Source organism: Watersipora subatra, chromosome 3 (genome assembly GCF_963576615.1).
Source record: "Watersipora subatra chromosome 3, tzWatSuba1.1, whole genome shotgun sequence".
Classification (NCBI taxonomy): Eukaryota; Metazoa; Bryozoa; class Gymnolaemata; order Cheilostomatida; family Watersiporidae; genus Watersipora; species Watersipora subatra.
Genome location: NC_088710.1, coordinates 8,104,021 through 8,125,386, shown reverse-complemented (window position 1 = coordinate 8,125,386; position 21,366 = coordinate 8,104,021). Strand labels below are relative to the sequence as shown.

Here is a 21,366-nt window from a genome sequence, read left to right as displayed (position 1 = left end):
GCCTCAGTTTTTTACTATGACCCATTGTAATCATAGGACAACAACTCCTTTTGTTGTTAACTAGTTTAGCTTTTTACTTAAGCACAAACTCAGCCCTCTGATATTACTGGGTACTCGAATCTCAAACCATATTATCTCTGTTTCGCTATACCATTTCAGACTAAGAAACAGCACTAAAAAACATCCCATTTCACAAATAATTGACTAACAGAAATTTGACCAATGGGTGATCAGCAGAAGTCTTGGTTATTATTTAGCAACCATGAACGAGAACGCATGTGAATTATTTATATGAAGTTATCTGCTCTTCATTGCTTGTAAGAATAAAATTAAGCAAAGGATCTAAATATTGCCCTGTGTCATGAAACATCTACTTCTATAATTTAAAATTACACCCGTCTAATTAAGATGCACTCATTTACAAAAACACAAGGTTAGTAAACTTTTGTTCGAGCAAGTCGCTTGTGAGAGCACAACTCCTGATATAATACATAGCCTAGTCATATCTCTCACATGTGTTTGACATCTTCACTGAGCAAAAGTCCTCTCTGTAGTTGGAGTCCACTGTGTGCCACTTGGTAAGAGGAGGGTGCGGTCGAGTTGTTAGACTGAGCTCCTCGGAGCCCACCTCCCCAACTATAACTGTATCGAGGAATACCTGAAGAAAAAGACCATAAACTATCTCTCGATGAATAAAGTGGGTCCAACGCGAGTATAAAACACTTTATAATAAAACTGCCAAATTATAAAAAAGTGTAAAAATCAAATTAATACTTAAATTTTTTTTGGAGAAACGATCTGTTAGAATCAATCACCAAAAATGAAGCTGCATGTATTTTAAATTTATTTGATAGATAAACAATGCATTAGATAGAAGACAACATAAATGATGACCTCCCGTTTTATTGGATATTTGGGAAACGCCGATTAAGCAGATGTAAACATGAAGTCAAAATCATGCAAAACCCATTGATATCTAATCTACCTACTACCAATGATTGAAACACTTGAAGACAGCTTTTTTTTCTCTTATGGTACTTGAAGCTAAAAAAATGCCAGTCTAGTATTCAGTTTTACAGATTTTCCTTTGGCGTAACCAAGTATTATAGACATAGACTTTTCTCAATCTGTCAGTGGCTAACAAGAAAGGTTTTTACACTGCTGCAAACAGTGCGAGGCGCCGAAGCTTTGATCAAACCTTCTAAACATGCTGAACTAACATGCTGTTGTACATTGTAGAATATAAACTAGTTCTAAATTTGATATTATAATCTACACAGCTTCAATGGACAATACGAGGTCTGATCCAAAAGTTCCCGGAATTGAGTTGTATACTCGTGCATATTCACACGATGGAAAAACCCATTGCAGGGTTGGCTGGGAAACACCTCTGGAGTGTTGTCACAAAATTTCAGGTTGCTATGACAATGCGTTCTCATGTGAGCTAACGATATGTCAAGGTCTGTCCGTTGCTTCGGTATTTAAAAAAAAAATTTATCATCATGTCTAATAAACCAGAACAGCGCATTTGCATTAAATTTTGTGTGAAATTAGGAAAAACAAGGATATTATGACCTTTAAAATAAAGTTTTGATCATTCTTGAAAGCTTCCTTAAAATCGTTGCAAACGTGCATCCTGAGCTCGTTTTGGTCATCAGTCAGCAAGCTTGGCACGAACTTTGCTGCGACTCGTTTAATTTGTTAAAAAATTGTTTAAATTGTCAGTTAAAACTTTTTGAACAGTTCCAAAGATAAGTCCAGTCGCTCAAAATATCTCTAATGGTTAAACGTCGATCTGGCATGACTAGTGACCTCACACTGTCAATTTACGAGCAGGTTCTTGCCGACGCTGGTCTGCCAGACCTCGCGTCATCTTCAGTGCTGTCTCTACCTTCACAAAAACGTTTGTACCACTCAAAAATTTGTTTTTTATAGACCAGCATCTTCAAAAGCAATAGTTAACATTTCAACTGTCTGAGTACTTGTTTTCCCTAATTTCGCACAAAATTTAATGCAAATACGCTGTTATTGATATATATTGATTAGGCATGACGATAAATTTGTTAAAAAAAAGACGGAAGCACCGGACAGACCTTGACATATCGTTAGCTCACATGAGAACGCATTGTCATAGCAACCTGAAATTTTGTGACAACACTCCAGAGGTGTTTCCCAGCTAACCCTGCAATGGGTTTTTCCATCGTGTGAATATGCACGAGTATACAACTCCATTCCGGGAACTTTTGGATCAGACCTCGTAACTGCAAAGTTTACTCCATCTCTCTGTAAATAAAAAAGTGGTGTAACCGATGATTAAATTTAGGTATAACTTGGCTACGAGTGGCAAGTTGTCACTAAGGGTGACTCATTTTAAACGATTAACTAAATGTGATAAAACCACTTGTGCACAACTTGTCAGAAAATGACATCTTTTGTTTGATTATACAAGAAAATATTTTTGAAATGTGCTCGTTGACCATTTAGAAGTTGCATTTGAGAGCCGGCTCGAGTTGGCTTGGAAATGGCATCGTGCTCCATTAATCTTAGGAAAAGATGCATACGGAACCAATCATATCTTGTAGATAATTGTCTTCTAATGAAACACAAAGATATATTATTTTGATACAGTAAACAGGTGCCTTTGTATTAGATACCTCGGTAAGAGAAGACAAATCGTATTTGTAAAGTAAATAATAAAAGAAATGAGTTCCGATTACCCCGAGTTATAAGAGTTTAAGACAAATGAGGCAGCAGAGAAAAAGGTGCATTGCAGGAATAAGGCTGTGACAGGTATAGCAAGGTTCTTGTGTTATGACCTTCAGATTAAAGGAAAATACATCATTGCACCGCTGTCGAGATCTAGTATTAGCTTCAAGTATCGGTGTCGTGTTTAAAGCCAGCTTGAGTTAAATAAATGTTAGGAATTGTGGCTATGTCAAACAGAAATAAGTGACCATAACCGGATAGACTCTACCTGAACGACTCTGGCATCCTGCCAACATAAAGTTATCCGACTAAAGCGAGAGAGGGACAACTAGCGAATGCATACAACAGGCAGCATCTATAGGCAGCACTCACGGCAGCGCAAGGAGGCATCCTACTATAAGACTGACTATAAGCATGCTGACATAACATCTCCAAAAACGATCTCCCAGCTACTCGGTAAAATGAATAAAACTTGATTTGTTAGCCCTCTCCAATCTCCAGATAGACCCCATCTTTAATGCACGCTGACTCTAGCTCAGCCACTAAGATAACAGCGCTATGAAGTCAGTCTGAATCGGTGATGAACAGGAACTTGAATTTTATTTGTGGTTGGTGAGTTAGAAACTACAGTCTAATGGTAAAATAAGTGTTTTGTTGAGTGATGCTTTCAACACTGCTGTACAATGTTCACATATCAGAACCTTAATTACCACAAAGAATGACAAAGAATGACCAAGGCTAACTGGAGCTTTTTAATCATTGAGTAAATTAATATACAACTTATAAAAATATGAGAAAGTTTATCTGATGATTTTAATTTTATTTATTACGTATTGCTATACGATCTCTTCTGCTGCGTACATATTAGTGTCTTATATCTGGTAATATCATAACTGAGAGTGCAAAGCCATTGCATATTTTTTCGACATTAAAAAACTGATATTACAAATGGCTGCTTTTTCTACTTAGTTACAGGGCATGGGATGTTTTGGTTAGAATATAAATCGTTAAGAACTCAGGCTAATCTATTACTAGCTTTTCAATGACATAATTTGAGAGTGCTTATAAATAGAGTTGTCTTTGCCAGAGAACACATCGGTATACAGTGTGTGGTTTTATCTATTCTCTCGGCTTAATCACCATGCTGATACCTTACCTGCATTTTCTAAAGATGCAGCGTAAAGGTTTATCTTTACGAACAGTTTAAGAGCGACCTTAAACACCAAGTTTCCCAAGCTTTGTGTTACTTCATTGCATCTTCAGTAATCAGCTAATGAACTTAGTTTATGATAGACTATAGCATACTTTCGGTTCATATATCTTTACTACAGAAATACGCTGCCAACTGGTGAAAGTGAAAACCCAAAATCTCTCTGTAAACATCTCTGAAACTGTACAGATTACTTGCATGTTCAACAAAATATAAAAGTTATAGAAATTCAAATATTCATCATCAATTTAATTATTACAATAAATATTTCTTATCAATGCATTTTTATTTAAATAAAATTTCGCTATTCCATTTTACTAAATGAAATATTTCTCATTGACTTTGCAACAAATACGCATGACAGCCTAAACAATAATAAGCTTTCTTTATTAGCAAAAACTTGAAGTATTTTCACGATTTAAAAAAACTTTGAATATCAATTTCACACTTTGAGAAAACCTTTTGCTGAACTTCAAGCATGCAAACTGCAAGGCATAATAGCAATAAGAATGGCAAGTTAACTATCATCTCGAAGTACTTACGACCACAGGCTATAGTAGCCATAAAATGATAAACAAGAAAAACAGATGTTAATAGGTGGGTGATCGCTGCCTGAAATTCTAAATAAAGAAGAAACGGAAAAATTCACCAGTTTCTGTCGATACAGATTTATAATCAGGAGTGTCCTTAAAACAGAAATATTAAATAATTTTAGTAATAATTTAAGCTTTTCCGAAAAAATGATGAACACTGGCATACACATAATTTTGGTTGGCATAAAGATTAATTAGTATAAAATGACAGCAAACTGTTTATTATAAAACCAGTTTCTCAGAATAATTCAAAGACCACTACTGTATATGGTAAGTAATAGATATTTACCCAAGTTATGAGTATTTACCTTCTAAGTTATGTGTATCTACCTTCAAAAGGTAGGTTATGGGTATCTACCTGCCAAGTTATGGGTATCTACTTTAAAGGTGATGTGTATCTAACTCCACAAGGAAAGTTATGGGTATCTACCTCAAAAAGGTAAGTTATGGGTATCTACCTCCAGAAGGTAAGTTATGGACATCTACCTCTTAAGGTAAGTTATGGGTATCTACATTGCAAGGTAAGTTAGGGTATGTACTTTGCAAGGTAAGTTATGGGTATCTATTTCCTAAGGTATGTTAGGAGGAAGAGCTATTAGGCTATTATAAAATATCTAAGCTAGCAATAACGCAGAAGAGACATAGAGAGTTGGCTAGAAGGAAATATTTGATTAGACTATTCATTGATAGTTTATATTTATAAACACTGAATGAGCAATTACTGATTGGTTAGTATATATGCTCAAGTTTTGTAAGCCCACAAGTAGCTTAGACTGAGTGCCAAAACAAGCTCAAGCCAAGCAATGCGCGCCCTCCCCTCCTCATTTCCATGCCACATGGCAATCAGCCCCTATAGCCATTTTCGGCCCCCATAAAAATCCTTACAAAAAGAATTAGACTGACAATTGCAATGGGAAACAACATATGCTCAAACCTGACCTCTGTTTGTTGCTCACTCTAGAATTAGCCATGAAACCAATTCAAGATTGCACAATAAACAGTGAATACAAAAGTCCTTGAACTAGATAATAACAAATATAGATGTTCAGACATCATAACATAAGCTTGCTAAACTTATAGAAAACAGAAAGGTGTAAAATGGAATACCTACATCATTGCTAAGAGCTGAAGTCTGGCGTTGCAGAGAGCGGTTTCTAACCAGCTCTGGCATAGATGCAACTGATGAACATTCGCAATGCTCGTCTCCATCTTCATCACTCTCTGAAGCCATTCGACAAACCTTGGACTTGTCGTTCCTCTCTTTAATCACTGCTTCAACACTCATCCATTCATCCTTTGTTACCTCGTAGTTCCTCTGAGCTAACAAGTCTATTCGCCGTCTCTCTGACTGCATCAGATTAGATCTCTGTCATATACTCTCTGGTAGCACTCTATATACTCTCTAGTAGTACTCTATATACTCTCTAGTTGTACTCTATATACTCTCGGGTAGCACTCTATATACTCTCTAGTAGTACTCTACATACTCTCTGGTAGTACTCTATATACTCTCGGGTAGCACTCTATATAGTCTCTGTTAGTACTCTATATACTCTCTGGTAGTACTCTACATACTCTCTGGTAGTACTTTTTATACTTTCTGGTAGTTCTCCATCGAGTCTACTGTAGTACTCCTTAAATCCCCAGCAGATTCTAACTATTCTGTGATAATGAACTTTTGTATATAGTGTCTAGCACCAGTCAACTATAATTTCAATTCTCTCTACTCACCTTTGTGCATCCAAACTTGTAATGCCCCAACAAATATGGCCAGACTTGCTTTCTGATGTCATGGGACATGCCGCCATAGTAGATCCTCCTGTATATCTCAAACTGCAGAAACACCTAGAAAAGGTACAGCAGGCTCTAGGCAGGTACTTAGAGCTTCAGCCTGAACTACAGTGTTGAGTTGTTATAAAAACTGTAAAGACAAGGTTGCCCATGAGTGACTGATGACACATGAGAAGTTTATATATTTGCATTTTCAAAGAATGCCAAAGGTGAAAGACATTCATTTTGAAGAAGTAACTCTCTAACAATTCTGTAGCTAACTTCAACAGCAACTCAATGAACCTGTTGCTAATCATTAAAAAATGGTACTATACTAGACAAGCAGTTAGAAAACTAAGAGCCGTCTTTTTATTAAGGAAGTTAAATCAATGTAAAAAGAGAATAGACAACTCCTCAAATCATTTTATTATTGCCGCTCATCAGGCTAATGTAAACCCAGAATTCATAAAATCATTGATAATTGAAGATTTTCCTTTACAAAACAGATTATAGATAGATATCTTGTGCATGTACGTTCATTTAGAAAGTAAAGTGCAGGTACGTTGGTGACTTTGAGATCGATCACGACAAGGATTCTACATGTAAACAGAAATGGTGTAGTCTCACCAGCTACACCTGCAATGACAACAGTTGCTGCCAATTTTTTTTAGTTTTGCAGTTAGGTACAGAAAAAGCTTTAGATTGTTAAAAATTGATTACGTTTATGCGACTCGGTTGTATATTTAGAGCTCAGGCTATATAAATAGAACGCTATATCAAGCAATAATTAAGGATTTTCCTTTGAATATTTGGCAATGCTTTAGGCATAGACAGTGTTCTACATACAAAGGCAATCGGCTCTGAACTCTGCTTCTTATCTTAAAACTATTGTATGTTATAACAAAATTTTATCGTTAAAATGTAATATAATTAGTTTGATTTGATCCACAGTTCCAATCACTACGAGACCTCCTCAAGATGTACTGTAAGTAATTTGAACATTATAACAAATGCATTACACGAAACCATGTAAAATATATATAAATTATACTAAACTACTATCAAACTAAATCAAGGAAAAAAGAATAAATACTAGAAATTCCACTGTCATACAGCCCACGACCAAAGTGATATTGGAAAAAAAGGGTACTGATGGTTGAGAAATGCAATATTAGCAGTCAAATGGCACTGCAGTGCAATAGGATAACTGCAATGGTAGCTGTAATGTACTGGGTGTGGGTGTTATTATATACAACAAGCAGCAATAATGAAAGGAAAAGATTATATGTTTATATCTCTCCCCTGCAATAGGAGAAATGCAATATTGGCCAATATTAGAAGTAAAATGCACTGATATTATTAGAATAACCAATATTATTAACATAGTAATAATATAAAACCAATGCACAATTTTGTTTACATTTCAAAACGTCATAGCTAACAATATCACGAAGTTGTGATATTTATATAGATTTTTAGAAATTCTGTACTACGTAGTCATTGTTCTGTAGTCATCCAAACTCATAATTATTGCAATAATCTCATTAGAACCGTTAGAAAAAATATCGTCATTTTCTTTACTTATACTGCATTGGACATCAGTTAGAATACCAAAGTACTCCAAATTGTCTAAAATGTCAGTTACTTTTAAATTGGCAAAAATGAAACGATTTCAGTACTCCTAACTTAATTACAGAAACCTTCGGCAATTCGACAATGCTATAGACTGGTGAAACGTGCACGTTATTTTTTTTGTGAAATGTGCACGACTTAATCGTTCTATTCTCTGTCGCTCGGCGTTTGAATTTCCGGTCTTAACTTTGATAAAAGTGAGGCTTAGCAAGTTTTAATAACAATTTTCGGCCAAATAAATCTGTCTATTTATGTATAATCCGATCAGATGGGTTAGTTTTATGAATTTGCGGTAACCTTTCAAAGGCTTGGTAACATCTTTAAATAGGTTTATATGCGTTTTGTATCATTATTATACTTAAACGACTTTACTGAAAAATAGTTAAATTTGTTGATAGGATTTCGTTACAAGGGTTTGGTGACGGCTGTTAACGGATAATTTTCAGGAGTTGTGTGCACATGTGCATGTATCATAAATCTCCCAAACCAATCGCTTCGCTCGTGTTTGGTCGTGGGAAAATTAGACTATTATCGTTAATGTACCCTGAAGACATCTAAATGTAAAGTGCAGACCTGATGAATGCGGAGGTGATGACAGAGATATTTGATGAATTTACTTCAACTTACACTAGGCGATACTTAAACTAATACTGTAATGCCTTGAGAAACTTCGATGATCGTATGTTGGAAATTATTCTGGTATATAGTCAAACCTTAGCCTGTTAGGTTGATACTCCTATGCTGAGGTGATTGTAGGTACAAACTGAACTGTAATAACTGTAATAGTCTGCTTTTGGTCTAGCAGTATGAAATACTCCTTCATCATGAATGGCCCCAAGTCCAACAAACGCTGCATATTGTAGTTCATCTTGGCTTTTATCACTTGTAATGAGAATACCAGCCAGACTGCACCTACCTTATCTGAAACACCAAGCCAGACTCCGCCTACCTTATCTGACACACTAAGCCAGATTGCGCCTACCTTATCTGAGGTGCCAAGCCAGACTCCGCCTACCTCATCTGACACACCAAGCCAGACTGCACCTACCTTATCTGACGCGCCAAACCAGACTCCGCTTACCTTATCTGATGCACCAAGCCAGACTCCGCCAACCTTATCTGACACACTAAGCCAAACTCTGCCTACCTTTTCTGAGGCACCAAGCCAGACTCCGTCTATCTTTTCTGAGGCACCAAGCCAGACTCCGCCTACCTTATCGGACACACCAAACCATACTGCACCTACCATATCTGACACACCAAGCCAGACTGCACCTACCTTATCTGAAACACCAAGCCAGACTCCGCCTACATTATCTGATACACTAAGCCAGATTCCGCCTACCTTATCTGACGCGCCAAGCCAAACTCCGCCTACCTTATCTGACACACTAAGCCAGACTCCGCCTACCTTATCTGACACACTAAGCCAAACTCCGCCTACCTTATCTGACACACCAAGCCAGACTGCACCTACCTTATCTGACGCGCCAAACCAGACTCCGCCTACCTTATCTGACGCGCCAAGCCAGACTCCGCCTACCTTATCTGACACACTAAGCCAAACTCTGTCTACCTTTTTTGAAGCACCAAGCCAGACTCTGCTTACCTTATCTGTATCGGATAGTCTGCTCCAAAACTCAGAAGTCAGACACTTCTCATTCTCTGGTGGCACAGGCAAAGTAGCTCCATTGCTGTAGACAAGCCCTGACAAGTGCTCCCTTACAGTTTTAAGGTGTCTGCAGTGGGCCAGCCCTAAAAAGCATGCGAGTCATATTTATGCACATCTGCTCCGTGTAGCAGGCCTGGTTGAGCTAGTTCATGTTTAGAGTTGAATGGCATACGACTAAACTAGACACCAGCTGTGCTCAGAGACAACTGCTAGAACATAGTTGATAGAGAACATGTACTAAATCTTATAAACACGTTATAAATGCAGATATTCTATATATGTATAAAATATAAAAAGCACTTAGCCGCAATTCTGGGGGGCTACGAATGTCAGAGAGTAGCCATCTTAAATTCCATTTTTCTCAAGTTTTCACCTGCTGAGAGCAGATCTGTATCTGCTCGAAACAAGTTTGTAGTAGTTGAGCAATAGCTAAGTACTCTTTATATTCTATATTATAGTTTACTCTAAACTTATTTACTCAGTGCTTTTATTTATTATTCTTTATAATAACGAAAATGTATATCACAGATATGTTAGTATAATTGTAAAAATGACACTAACTTGCTAGTACAGCCTGAGGAATGAATGCAAATGCACGAAACTGCTGGTAGCTGGAAAAAAGACAAGTAGAGATTTAAACTTTATTATACTATATATATATATATAGTATATATATATATATAGTATATATATATAGTATATATATATATAGTATATATATATATATAGTATATATACATGTATATACTATATATATATATATAGTATATATATATATACTATATATATATATATAGTATATACATGTATATATATAACGATATATCATTATATATATATACATTTATATATATATAGCATATACACATATATATAGTATATATATATAGTATATATATATATATATATATATATATATATACTAGATGAATGCCTGGCCTTGGTCGGGTAACACAAAAGTCTTTGTGCAATAAATTTCTTTTTATCACATACAACATCACATACATTTACCGTTCTAACTACAGTCAAACATGGATAACTCCAACTTCACGGGACTGAGCGAAAGTGTTCGAATTATCAGAACGTTCAAGTCATCAGAGCACTGTCACAAGTCCATGTATTTACTTATTTATTAGTAGATACATGTACATATACAAACTATAATATAAATCAAAAGCACAAATGGCTTGTTTCAAATTAAATGCTTCTAATGTAAAGTTTAAACCGTTTTTATCAAAAAGTATAGAGATTTTTCTATCACTTGAGATTGGTTTGTTGTTTGAGGTGATGTTAGTGCCAGGACGTTTTTTAGATTGACATTGGCAAAACTTGATCATTGTTGAAATGCTCAAAAGAAAAGACATCTTTTTCTTTTGAGCGTTTTACCCACGATCAATTTTGCCGATTTTTCTTGAAGTTTATGCAAAGATTACCTCACTTTACCTCGCTTCCGAAGGGCGATCGCTAAGCGGATGTTGGGTATAAATCAAATTTCACCAAACCTTTAGAAAAGTCGTTGACAAAAATATTTTGCCGATGGTGGTAAAAACGACGCTTATGAATTACGAAAAGGTGAGGTTTACCTCTATGGCTTGGAATAAAGTGATTTTCTAAAGCGATAGCAACCATTTCGGTAGCCGTTGGGCAAAAAACAGTTAGAGTTAACAGTGTTGAGTTCGAGTTATCTATAGCAATTTACCATTACGTGGGAACGGACCAAAGAAACCGTTCGAATTAACCATGTGTTCGAGCTATCCGTGGGCGAGTTATCCATGTTTGACTGTATTAAACTTCATATCATGAGAAAAGTGTTTTGTGCAGCTTAAATAATTTAAGAGAATAAATAAACAATGAGTACAAGGAAGTATGTGTATAAAAAAGGTTACTGTTCCAGCAGAAGCTTGTTGTATTCAAGGTTTTGATACTGGCATCTCTCGATACGGGTACAAATGTAAAAATGAGACATCAAACTTTCTTTGTCTGATATATTGTCTGACCGAACGAAGCAAGAATGAAGAGACAATTCCTACTTCAGATAATACAATTGTCCATGTGAAAAGCATTTAGCTTTTACATATTTACCAAACCAGGAATATAAGTGCAACGGCACACATTTGCAATGGCAAATTTGAAAATTACATGTATGTAATTTTTTTACCATTACATCCTATATATTTAGTATACTAAAACTAAAGGATGTAATGGTAATATAGGATGTAATGGTAAAAAATTAAGCTTTTAAAAAAATTCACAAAAATAACAAATGCTAAAAGTAATATTAATGAATAATAAATTGTGTAAATTTAGGGTGTGCAGTCTGGAACGGATATAGAGTATATGGTAAGATCAATGGGAAAGATAAGAATGGCTTAGCCTTGTGGTTATGCAAGCTCTCAGTAGACTTGCAGTGTCACGAGTTAAACTCCAGTATGAAGGAGATTTTTTGTTGCTATATCTGAGCCGACGAATGACAAACAAACACTGAGACTTGTATCTATGTACATATATAAAATAACTTATATAGCAATAATATATATGCAGATTATATACAAGTACCTTTAGGATATTTGTATTTACACATTTAGTTGAGCTGGGTTATTAATATGTTGAAATTGCTCCTCCAGTTCACCAGTTAGCTAAAACTTTATAGGTGCGATATTCTTCACCCAAGCACAAGTGTGAATAGCTATATATTATACCAGTAATATACGCAGTCATAATCTCTGGAACTCAACAAACTGATAAACATATATGGCAGTAATAATGATATGATGCAGTGAAGATTGTACGCTGCCGTGAAGATTACATGGTGGTGTGATGAAGACATGCTACAGTGAAGATGACATGCTGGTGTGAAGATGGCATGCTGCCGTGAAGTTGACAAGCTGCCATGAAACTTAAACCATAACTGTCACGAACAACTTTTATTGTATTTACTAGGTAAATCAGACACGCTGATTCTGATTTTGTACTCAAAATAAAGATTAGTCCACTAACCTTCAAAGTCATTTAGGCTTTTTTAAAGCGTTTCAATATCCGTTTCGAAAACAACACAATCGGTATTACAAGCTCTGCCTATAAATATGTGACGAAACCTAGCTTTTTCAGAAACGGATGTTAGGAAAGTTTAGTCCGATTTAGAATAATAGAGATGGGTGTCTTAAAACCCATTATTATCTAAATCCAGCCTGTAAAATAATTTCAGTTTTTTATGAAAGAGATATAAACTATTTAAAATTGCTTGCAGCTTGTTACATGACGTTTAAATGGGCTGGACGCCGAGAAAAATGAGCTCAAAAAGCGCGGTTTTATCACGAGCTAGCGTTGTTATCGCGCTTTTTAAATATGCAATGCTAAATAGCTTATCTACCTTTCAGAAAAGACTGATATTCTTTTTAAAGCTGGATTTAGATATTAATAGATTTTAAAACAGCCATCTCTATTATTCTAAATCGGTCTAAACATCTCTACGTAACTTCTGTTCCTAAAAAGCTAGGTTACGTCAAGTATTTATGGGCGGAGCTTGTTATGCCGATCGTGTTGTTTTCGAGACCGACATTAAAACGCTATAAAAAAATCCTTTATTACTCTGAAAGTTAGTGGCCTAATCTTTATTTTGATTACAAAATCGGAATCAACATGTCTGATTTACCTAGTAAATACAATAAAAGTTGTTCGTGGCAGTTATGGTTTAAGGACTCAACACTTACAGCCATAGAAAGCTCTAGACAAAATTCTCAGTTTCATCGTCTCACAAAGCCGTTGCAGTGAATCCTTTGTCTTTAAGGGTGGCTTGGATATGGCCTCCTAGAAAGTATATCACCATAAGCTTGTAATTTATGCATAGAGGTAAAATGACAGGTGAAGCTAATACTTAACAATGTTGTACCAAGATTTATCATGAAAACTGTTGCTTGCTACCTGGCACAGCAAAGCGCCTGATGAGCCAAGCAATGCATCAAACACCTGGAATAATAGAACTGGACAGTTTCCCTTATGCATGTTTTATGGAAAGATTCAAGTCAAGAAGCTACTAGTATGACTTGGCAAATACTGTGTACTATTGGCAAGTTTTGGATTGTATCTGCAAAGCAACCTTTCTTGTAGGAATAATTTTCATTATTAAATAGGCAGCAAGAAATATGATAAAAGCTGATTAGAAACAGAGACTATGATTGGACAAAACCTAATCATTTTAGACACCTGTTATATGTCCAATCATTAATCACTACCTACTATCTGTCCAACCATTTGCAACTACCTACAATCTGTCCAATCATTTGCCTCTACCTACTATCTGTCCAATCATTTGCCACTACCTGCTATCTGTCCAATCATTTGCCACTACCTACTATCTGTCCAATCATTAGCCCCTACCAACTACCGTATCTGTCCAATTATTTGCCAGATTCTTGCCTTCTACATTATATTTTAAACACAATATTTCCACACAATATTTTATATATTATAACATATATTATATACTGTACATATATAATCTCTTGCCACTATTTATATATAATATATATACTATTTTATATATAATATATATAAAATATATTTTATATATAAACTATATTAAATATTTTATATATTATAGTACAAATCCTTCTAGCATATTGAGTGCTTTTTCTCTATTAGTCTTTATGAAACTAGTGTGTCTAACAATAATACATTCTACTCGTAGGTTTAGAGCTCCAAGATAATAGCGAAACTTCCATCTAAATATATCTGAACTTTCCAGATTGGAAAGGTATTAATTGCTGCCATAACACACATTAGTGAGGTACTGACACAAGATGTGGTCCCGAATGTAACAAACTGCTTGTTGATTTTTCAACTTTCATTTTCAAAGTTTCAGTATGCAATGAATAAAACTTTTGAACTAAAATTTTACAAATGCATGGAATCGCTGAATAATATACGCACCCCATTCGTCACTGTCAGTGTTGTCTCCCCATAATTATCATCGCCATTTGGACAATCGAGTGCATAATCTGAACCAGGCTTGGCAGGCGCCCAGGGTAGTCTAAATCCGAGGGATGGGAAGCTTTGTATGCGTCCATCGATTAGCTTGTCTGTATGAGAAGATGAGGTGCTACAGACTACAGACCTGTACTCCTAGTTTAAACACTTAGGCTATTTAACTTTGACCTCTTTATTAATGACAAAATATTTACATACATGTATATATACTCAGTGTAGAAAGTCATACAGATGTTGCTGGTAATGGCTGCCAATTTCCCTAAAGTGTTCAACTTGGTGAACATTTTGGGGAGACAAAATTGTAAAGTAAAGGAGGCAATAGCTACAACATCAAGCCGTACACTTTATCTGTTACATGTAGACTCTTTTGCGTAAGCTTTTAAAAATAAGTGTAAGCGTTGTAAAAATACAACCAGATAGCTAGTGTAGATACAAAGGTAGCTTGCCAGTGCATTAAATCTTCTCTAATAGTCCAGGAATTTTTATTTGGGTTACGGTGTATGACAACTCTGCGTCAGACACAACTGTTAGGCAAGCTAGTTGTACGGAATTAGGTTCAACAAACTAAACAAGGCAGGTCTGCAGTAGACAAACTGGACAGGTCTGCAGTGGACAAACTGGACAAGTCTGCAGTAGATAAACTGGGCAGGTCGGCTGTAGACAAACCGGCGGACAAGTCTGCTGTAGGCAAACTGGACAAGTCTGCAGTAGACAAACTGGACAAGTCTGCAGTAGATAAACTGGGCAGGTCGGCTGTAGACAAACCGGCGGACAAGTCTGCTGTAGGCAAACTGGACAAGTCTGCTGTAGACAAACTGGGCAAGTCTGCTGTAGACAAACTGGACAAGTCTGCTGTAAACAAACTGAGCAAGTCTGTTGTAGACAAACTGGACAAGTCTGTTGTAGACAAACCGGGCAAGTCTGTTGTAGACAAACTGGACAAGTCTGTTGTAGACAAACCGGGCAAGTCTGTTGTAGACAAACTGGACAAGTCTGTTGTAGACAAACCGGGCAAGTCTGTTGTAGACAAACTGGACAAGTCTGTTGTAGACAAACCGGGCAAGTCTGTTGTAGACAAACTGGACAAGTCTGTTGTAGACAAACCGGGCAAGTCTGTTGTAGACAAACTGGACAAGTCTGCTGTAGAAGAACTGGGCAAGTTTTCAGTAAATTTAGCTAAAGTGGTCTTCACTAAACATCTTGGGCAGGTCTGTGATAAACCATTTGAGAAAGCATGCTATAAACAGCAAGTGCAAGCCTGCTATAAAGATTTTGTAGGCTTGCTAAGAATAACTTTGAGAAGTCTAGTGTGAACAAGACAGTCCTGCTTTGAGGATGTTGAGCAGATCTGCTATGAGTATGTTGGACAGGTCTGATATGAGAAAATTGGTCTATTATGATAACGTTAGGGAGGTGTGCTGAAGATGCTAAGCAGGTCGGCTATGTAGACATTGGACAGGTCTGCTATGAGGACATTGAACAGGTCTGCTGGGAAAGCATTAAGAGGGTCTGCTAGACAGATCTGCTATACATCGGCAGGTTTGCTGTAAAAAGGTTGGGCAGTATAAATAAAGTTGTCGTCAGTTTGGTAACCTGTAGTAATAAAGAAGCGAGAAATAGAAACGGTACGTACGTAGCCCAGCAGGTTTGCATGATAGTACAATTCTGAACACATAATCCACATCCTCAGCGATAGCATTTATTGGGAAGGTATCCCGAAGATCACCCCCCTCACTTGAAAGATGCTTTGAAGGTCTCTTTCTAACCTTGGGGAAAATTTTGCCTGAAATTTAATGAAGAGTCCATAGAGAGAACTGAAACTAAGACGAACTGAACATGCAATGTTATTTCGAAACTGGCGTTTTTACACAATAAAAATTGGTGTTTTTTTTAGATACAATTGATGGGTAAAAATTATATTTTTTTCAAAATAATCAAATTTGAATAATGGCAGCATTACTGAGACCAGGTTAAAACTGCATGGTGAGTAATAATGATTGACCTTGTATATGGTAGTAATGATACTATAAGTGAGCCGGCAGACAGACAATCTAGGGTACTGATCTAACTAATCTAGAGATCAGTAACAACTATTGTATGGTAAACGGTCTGCAATATGAGAGTGGAAGAGAAGAAAGTGTCTCGGTAGTAAAATAGGGTGGCCTAGAGAGGAGACAGTAGAGGGAGATACAGAGATGAAGTAAAAGATATGGTGGAGGCTGAGAAAGAAGATAAGGTGATGCTGGTGAGGAATTGGGTGGGGCTAGAGTAGAGTTAATGCGAGACTAAGGAGGCGGAGAAGTGGGGGTGGGAAAAAGAGATCGGGCGAGACTGGAAGGAAAAAAGGGTGGAGCTAAAAACAAAAGAGACGGGTGGCTGAGAGGATAAGATGAAGTGGTGAAAAAATGAGGAACCAAGAACCAAAGTACGAAATATGCAAAGGCTAAAAAGAAAAGTGAGGACCAAAGGGAAAAGTATATGAAGGGAAAAAGTAGACAGGCTGGGAGAGAAATAAAATGAGAGTAGATCAGTGAAAAAGTAGGCAGGCTGGGAGAGAAATAGAATGAGAGTAGATCAGTGAAAAAGTAGGCAGGCTGGGAGAGAAATAGAATGAGAGTAGATCAGTGAAAAAGCAGGCAGGCTGGGAGAGAAATAGAATGAGAGTAGATCAGTGAAAAAGTAGACAGGCTGGGAGAGAAATAGAATGAGAGTACATCAGTGAAAAAGTAGGCAGGCTGGGAGAGAAATAGAATGAGAGTAGATCAGTGAAAAAGCAAGGATGGCAATAAGAAGAGAATAGGTTGAAGTGATGAAATTTATTAGAAAAATGAGGTGAAATAGAGAACCTACAAAACAATTGAGTTTATAGAGAAGGGAAATAGAAATGACAGCTTCGTTACACTATAGCAATTAATAAACCAAACTGGCAAAAGTTGTTATCTTTTAGTACAAAGAATGCGCTTGGCATGCTATCTGGCAGGTCCCCAGTTATGCCACTAATAAAAAATATCCTATAGAGCAACTATCAAATCTTGAATGCCCTGTGTCAATGATTTAGAGTAACTCTTACTATGAAGTGTAGACAGAGCAGACGGATGCTTCTTAGCTTACTTTATGTATCATTACTGTAGCTACTACTCGTTTCATCTATTGAAAATCCAATCTTTTGATTGCATTACAAACGAAAAGTGACGTGCGATTGCGAAAACACTCTCTTATGGCCTAAGGATCCATGCTGTGAACTAATTTTGTTTTTTAAGATTATTGAGACCTCTATCCTGGTTCACACCTAGAACATTCCGGAAGAACCTTCTACAGGTTGTTGGTGCATGCTCAAGATTTTCATATTGTAGCGGCGTATATGTATAGCGAAGGTCAACAGTGTCAGGTGAGTAGACCTGTTAACTAATTGAACGCTGTAAGAATGTTATGGAGTGATAAAGAAATTAAATGTGAGAATTGAAAATAAAAATCTTGCAAATGCTCTCTCACACTTCTCTCACTCCTAAACACAGCAGTAGGCTGAAGCAAACAGTTAAGTGCTAAGTGCCAAATCTCAATATTGGATCGGCTCGTGATCTCAGCAACAACAAGCCCATCAAAGATAGGGATGCCAGCATTAGCAAGCCTATCAAAGTTAGTTTTCTAAGAAATGGCAGATCTATCATGTCTAATGATCTCAGCAATAACAAGCCTACTAAAGTTAGTGTTCTCAGCAATAGCAAGCCTACTAAAGTTAATGTTCTTAGCAATAGCGAGCCTACCAGAGTTGGAGATCTCAGCAATAGCAATCCTATTACAACTCGCGATCTCAGCAATTTCAATTCTACCAAAGCTAGTAAACTGAACAAATCCACCAATACTAGTGATCTCAGCAATGGTAGGCTTACCAAAGTTAGTGTTCTCAGTAATAGCAATCCTACCACAGTTAGTGATCTCAGCAATAGCAATCCTATTACAACTCGTGATCTCAGCAATATCAAGCCTATCACAGCTAATGATCTCAGCAATTGCAATCCTACTAAAGCTAGTGTTCTTAGTAATAGCAATCCTACCACAGTTAGTGATCTTAACAGTAGCAATCCTATAACAGATAGTGATTTAAGCAACAGCAAGCCTATTGAAATTTGTGATGTCAGCAATGACTAACCTATCAGAGTTAGTGATATTAGAAAAAGGAAGCCTACCAAAGTTTGTGATCAGAAATAGCAAACCTACCAAACTTTGTGATTAGAAATAGTAAGCCAATTAAAGTTTGTGATCAGAAATAGCAAGCCTACCACAGATTACGATATCAGCAATAGTAGGCCTACCTAAAATTGATGACTTTTCCACTAAAACATATACAAAATGTTCATGTAAAAGGTCATGTGATGATGTCATGAAAACGGCACAAAATGTGAAGCAATACTATGAAGAAAGGGAACAAAAAAGTTTGTATCCGTGCTGTTTATTGAGTAGCAGAAACAACAGGTCGCGCACATTTTTGTTGTCCATTTACCAAATAGAGAAAACGAAGTCTAATATGAACATTAGAAAGATGCCAATGAAAGTTTCTATCGCAAACATCAGTGGTATGATTCAGCATATTTCATACTCTCTCCCTGTATGATAGTGTCTTGTGAGAGGATAGTTGTACACTGTGACTGTCGGGCAGAGCGACATTAATTTTTTTGGATGCAATAAGTCTGCTAACTTACCTCGATATTGTCAAAGATCTCTTAATAAATATGCATTGGGAAGCCGAGAAATATCTCAACCAGTTTATATCTATTGCATTCAATTAACCTGCGATGATATTATAGCCTGTGCCCTGCTTTGCAATTTGTTGGAGCATTCAATTTTTTATTTCATTCTAAATTTGAAGGCATATTTTTATTTTATAACTATATTTAACAATGTTGCGTAAAAGCTCATTGCACTCATTGATATGTTTCTACAGTTTGCAGCCAAAGCTGGCTTTTTATGTGCAACAGAAGAGGAGTTATGAGGGACGATCCATAGTAAGCAGAGTTAAGATAAACGCAGGGATGCTATCAATCAATGTAATATAAATCTGCAAATTTACAAGTTATATAATAATAATCGATCAAATGCTGCAAATAAGTATTTAACAACAGGTGACATAAATGAACCATACTTATAATACATGCAGAAACAAAAATATTTGCATCGTTTGCTCGGCCAGTTGCATTCTGATTGTTGTTTTCAACGGAACGAACATCTGGGCTGTACATTACCTTCCACAATGTCTTTTGACCTCAACTCTTTTTCTGCATTGCCGAACTAGTCGATATTAGTGTCCAAACATTTTTTCAGCAGAGCATAACTTTTACGCATTGCATTTTGAACAAATGATGATAAACTCCTAGCTAGATGGGCGCTTAGTACAGTTATCAGCATAAAACTATTCATTCATATACCATCGTACATGTAAACCATTTTTTACATACGTCGAAGTATCAAGACCGTGTTGAACAGGGACAAGTATTAGCCTGATACAGTTATTAATTATTTTCATGGTGTTGCTTTCAAAATTTCAACGAAAAAGCCGTAAAGCTTTGAAGTTAGAAAACGGACTTCGACCAACAGAAACAACGAAAGAATGTTATTGATGTAACCCAGTCATTATTAGTGTGACTTTGAGAACACTTTTTTACTGATCACTCACTATTATGGGTTCGTTAAAATCAAAGAATAAGTAGCAGTTAAATGGAGATGATGTTCAATTGAAAAGTCGCGCTCTATTTTTCAACTCTTCTTCTACAGTGGCGGTCAAATAGAGGTGGCATTCAAATAAAGGTGGCGTTCAATTAGAGGTTTTACGGTAACTTATCATTTAAATAATACTACAACATGCTAATTATGATCAATTGGTTTGCCCTCTCATGCTCAAGTTTGAACAGCATTCCTATCTAACAATTGTATTGTGGTTGTGCCACGGTCAACTCAATGTCAAGGCTAACTACATATTTGACTCTGTGTTGAGTTTTCACAAAAATCTGCTGCACATGCATGTACAATGTAATACAAAAGTTCCTACTGCAGCTAACACTGCGAAATGTATACTAGCAACACTCCTATTTCATCAAGCACTGCATATGGTTCAGTAGGCGATACCACCAATACTGCTTACTGTACATTAATAAATAGTTTTACTGCGTACTGCGAAATAGTAAAAGTACGCCATGCATGTCACGAAAACGAGTGAACCTTTTACTGATGGCATAAATCGATAAAATAAAAATAGATGAAATAAAAATAGATGGAAATATAGTATAAATAAATAACAGATAAATATAACTTATAATAGCTAAACGTCTTCTTCAAAGGTCAGAAATATCCAAATATTTTAATCCTTAATAAAAATATGAACATATCTATATGATGGAAACCTGGAAAATGTGACACAGACACAGATAAATCAGAAGGAATGGAGACATGCCAAATGAAAGTAATAAATTGCATAATGAAATAATAGTTCAGATGTGAGAAAAGAGCAGGGTGAAAAATTGGTCTGTCTGCAATAACTTGAGATGGTATTAAAGAAGCGTACAACTCCAGATAGTCTAGATCAGTATAAATTACCTGTATCTCTATGAATCCATAGAGGTGGGTCGAGGTGGGCGTGGGGTTGTAGCCCAGATTCTAAACAAGTAAGAAATGCCAAAAGATGTCCACCAAATGGAAAGTGAAAAGCTGGACTCTGTACTCCGTCCATACCAACAAGTATAAGAGAGCCTCCGCATGAACCTACATAGCATCAGCATAGCTGACTCTTGGTAGGGGATGAGAGA

The 21,366-nt window shown here is 36.4% G+C and overlaps 1 protein-coding gene across 1 annotated transcript in view; it reads right to left on the bottom strand.

Annotated features, from left to right (window-relative positions):
• Window positions 1-21,366, bottom strand: part of LOC137389737 (small G protein signaling modulator 2-like) — a 47,280-nt gene that overhangs the window by 4,223 nt on the left and 21,691 nt on the right. The window contains exons 12-20 of the mRNA XM_068075823.1: window positions 21,158-21,322; window positions 18,883-18,903; window positions 16,203-16,352; window positions 14,513-14,661; window positions 13,294-13,390; window positions 9,521-9,666; window positions 6,241-6,354; window positions 5,621-5,857; window positions 514-658 (exon numbers count right to left, since the gene is read on the bottom strand). Of these exons, the coding sequence (XP_067931924.1) occupies window positions 514-658; window positions 5,621-5,857; window positions 6,241-6,354; window positions 9,521-9,666; window positions 13,294-13,390; window positions 14,513-14,661; window positions 16,203-16,352; window positions 18,883-18,903; window positions 21,158-21,322 (1,224 nt within the window). The remainder of the gene's footprint in view (window positions 1-513; window positions 659-5,620; window positions 5,858-6,240; window positions 6,355-9,520; window positions 9,667-13,293; window positions 13,391-14,512; window positions 14,662-16,202; window positions 16,353-18,882; window positions 18,904-21,157; window positions 21,323-21,366) is intronic.